Source organism: Austrofundulus limnaeus, unplaced genomic scaffold (assembly GCF_001266775.1).
Source record: "Austrofundulus limnaeus strain Quisiro unplaced genomic scaffold, Austrofundulus_limnaeus-1.0 Scaffold2, whole genome shotgun sequence".
Taxonomy (NCBI): Eukaryota; Metazoa; Chordata; class Actinopteri; order Cyprinodontiformes; family Rivulidae; genus Austrofundulus; species Austrofundulus limnaeus.
This window is the reverse complement of record NW_013952404.1, coordinates 5,275,780-5,277,078: the sequence shown is the minus strand read 5'-3', so window position 1 is coordinate 5,277,078 and position 1,299 is coordinate 5,275,780. Positions and strand designations below refer to the sequence as shown.

General features: G+C 43.5%; 1 protein-coding gene across 1 annotated transcript in view; it reads right to left on the bottom strand.

Moving 5' to 3' along the window:
- The window catches only part of LOC106520249 (ras-related protein Rab-15), a 6,370-nt gene extending 5,268 nt beyond the window's left edge, over positions 1-1,102 (bottom strand). The window contains exon 1 of the mRNA XM_014012227.1: positions 93-1,102. Within this exon, the coding sequence (XP_013867681.1) occupies positions 93-123 (31 nt within the window). The 5' untranslated portion in view covers positions 124-1,102. The remainder of the gene's footprint in view (positions 1-92) is intronic.
- Positions 1,103-1,299: the final 197 nt, after the last annotated feature.

Here is a 1,299-nt window from a genome sequence, read left to right as displayed (position 1 = left end):
GAAATATATTTATGTTTGTGGTTGTAATGTGACAAAATATGGAAAAGTTCAAGGGGTATGAATACTTTTGCAAACCACTGTATAATACTTACTTAAATGCATCCGCAGAGCTGTGCAACGCATGGTCCTCTCTTTCTTGATTCCACAGTTTAAAACCCCGACATCTGGCAGATGGGTTTACTCATCTATCTGTGCTCACCATGGGGTCTTATAGGTGAAAGTTAAACATAAAATATGCCAGTCTAAAAGCACACTGGGCTATATTTATCCTGGCACAGATCCACATCGTGACAAATGTGTCCTGTGCCCAGCTACACATGTTCCGGGCTTGTCCTGCCCTGTCTCTGACGTGGACATCAATCCGTGACACACTCTCAGTCATCACATCTGTCAGCATCCAGCCCTCACCCTTGGCAGCTCTGTCTGATGTCCTTCCCACGGACATCTCATTATATTTGTTCAGCATTTCTTTCCCTCTGCCACCACCTGTCTCGTTGCTGTTTCCTGACTGGCAGAAGAGGAAATACACCTTTCCTTTCTGGCTCAAGACAAAAATAACTAACACAATTTTTGAGTTAGTCACTTTTATTCAGCTGAACTCTCTCTGGCCTCTTTTCCACCCCATCTACGTTGCACCTGAGCCCCATCTTCCTCACACTCATTAGTCTAACGCTGTACACAGGCAAAGACATTGAGTGCATCATTTACTACGAGAATCTCAGGAGGTTTACTGGCTTTTCAGACTTTACACGTGAACCAAAATGCCGACTAATGCGTGGAAGTTTCATCGCTTGCTCGGGAACCATCGTCGTCTCTGATAACAGCGGAGGCGCTGGTATTTCAAAAACGTGTCGCTGTACACAAAGAGGGGGTGCAGCTGATGTCAGATAAAGCGTGGGAGGGATTTTCTGCCAGGTAACAGCAAAACGAAGCTGGGAAATGTGACTGAACAGCTCTCTGCTGCAGATATACTGGTTTTTAATCAAACAACATCTGTGCAGTAGTTTGTCTAGATGCTTATCTGAGAAACAGACATGCTTCTTTGGGTTGTGCAAAAGTCTTAAGCTTCTTTGGGTTGTGCAAAAGTCTTAAGCTAGCTACCCCCCCCCCTTTTTTTTTTTTACATATGTTTTAAAGAAGCTAGACTATCCTAAAACCTTCTGAGGTGATCATCTTGTGTGGAACATATTGACATGTTTGCTGCATTTTTTTATGTATCAGCCACTAAGGCTGTGTATTGGTAAGAATTTGGTGATACGATACATATCATCACAGAGGGGTCACGATACGATATATCCC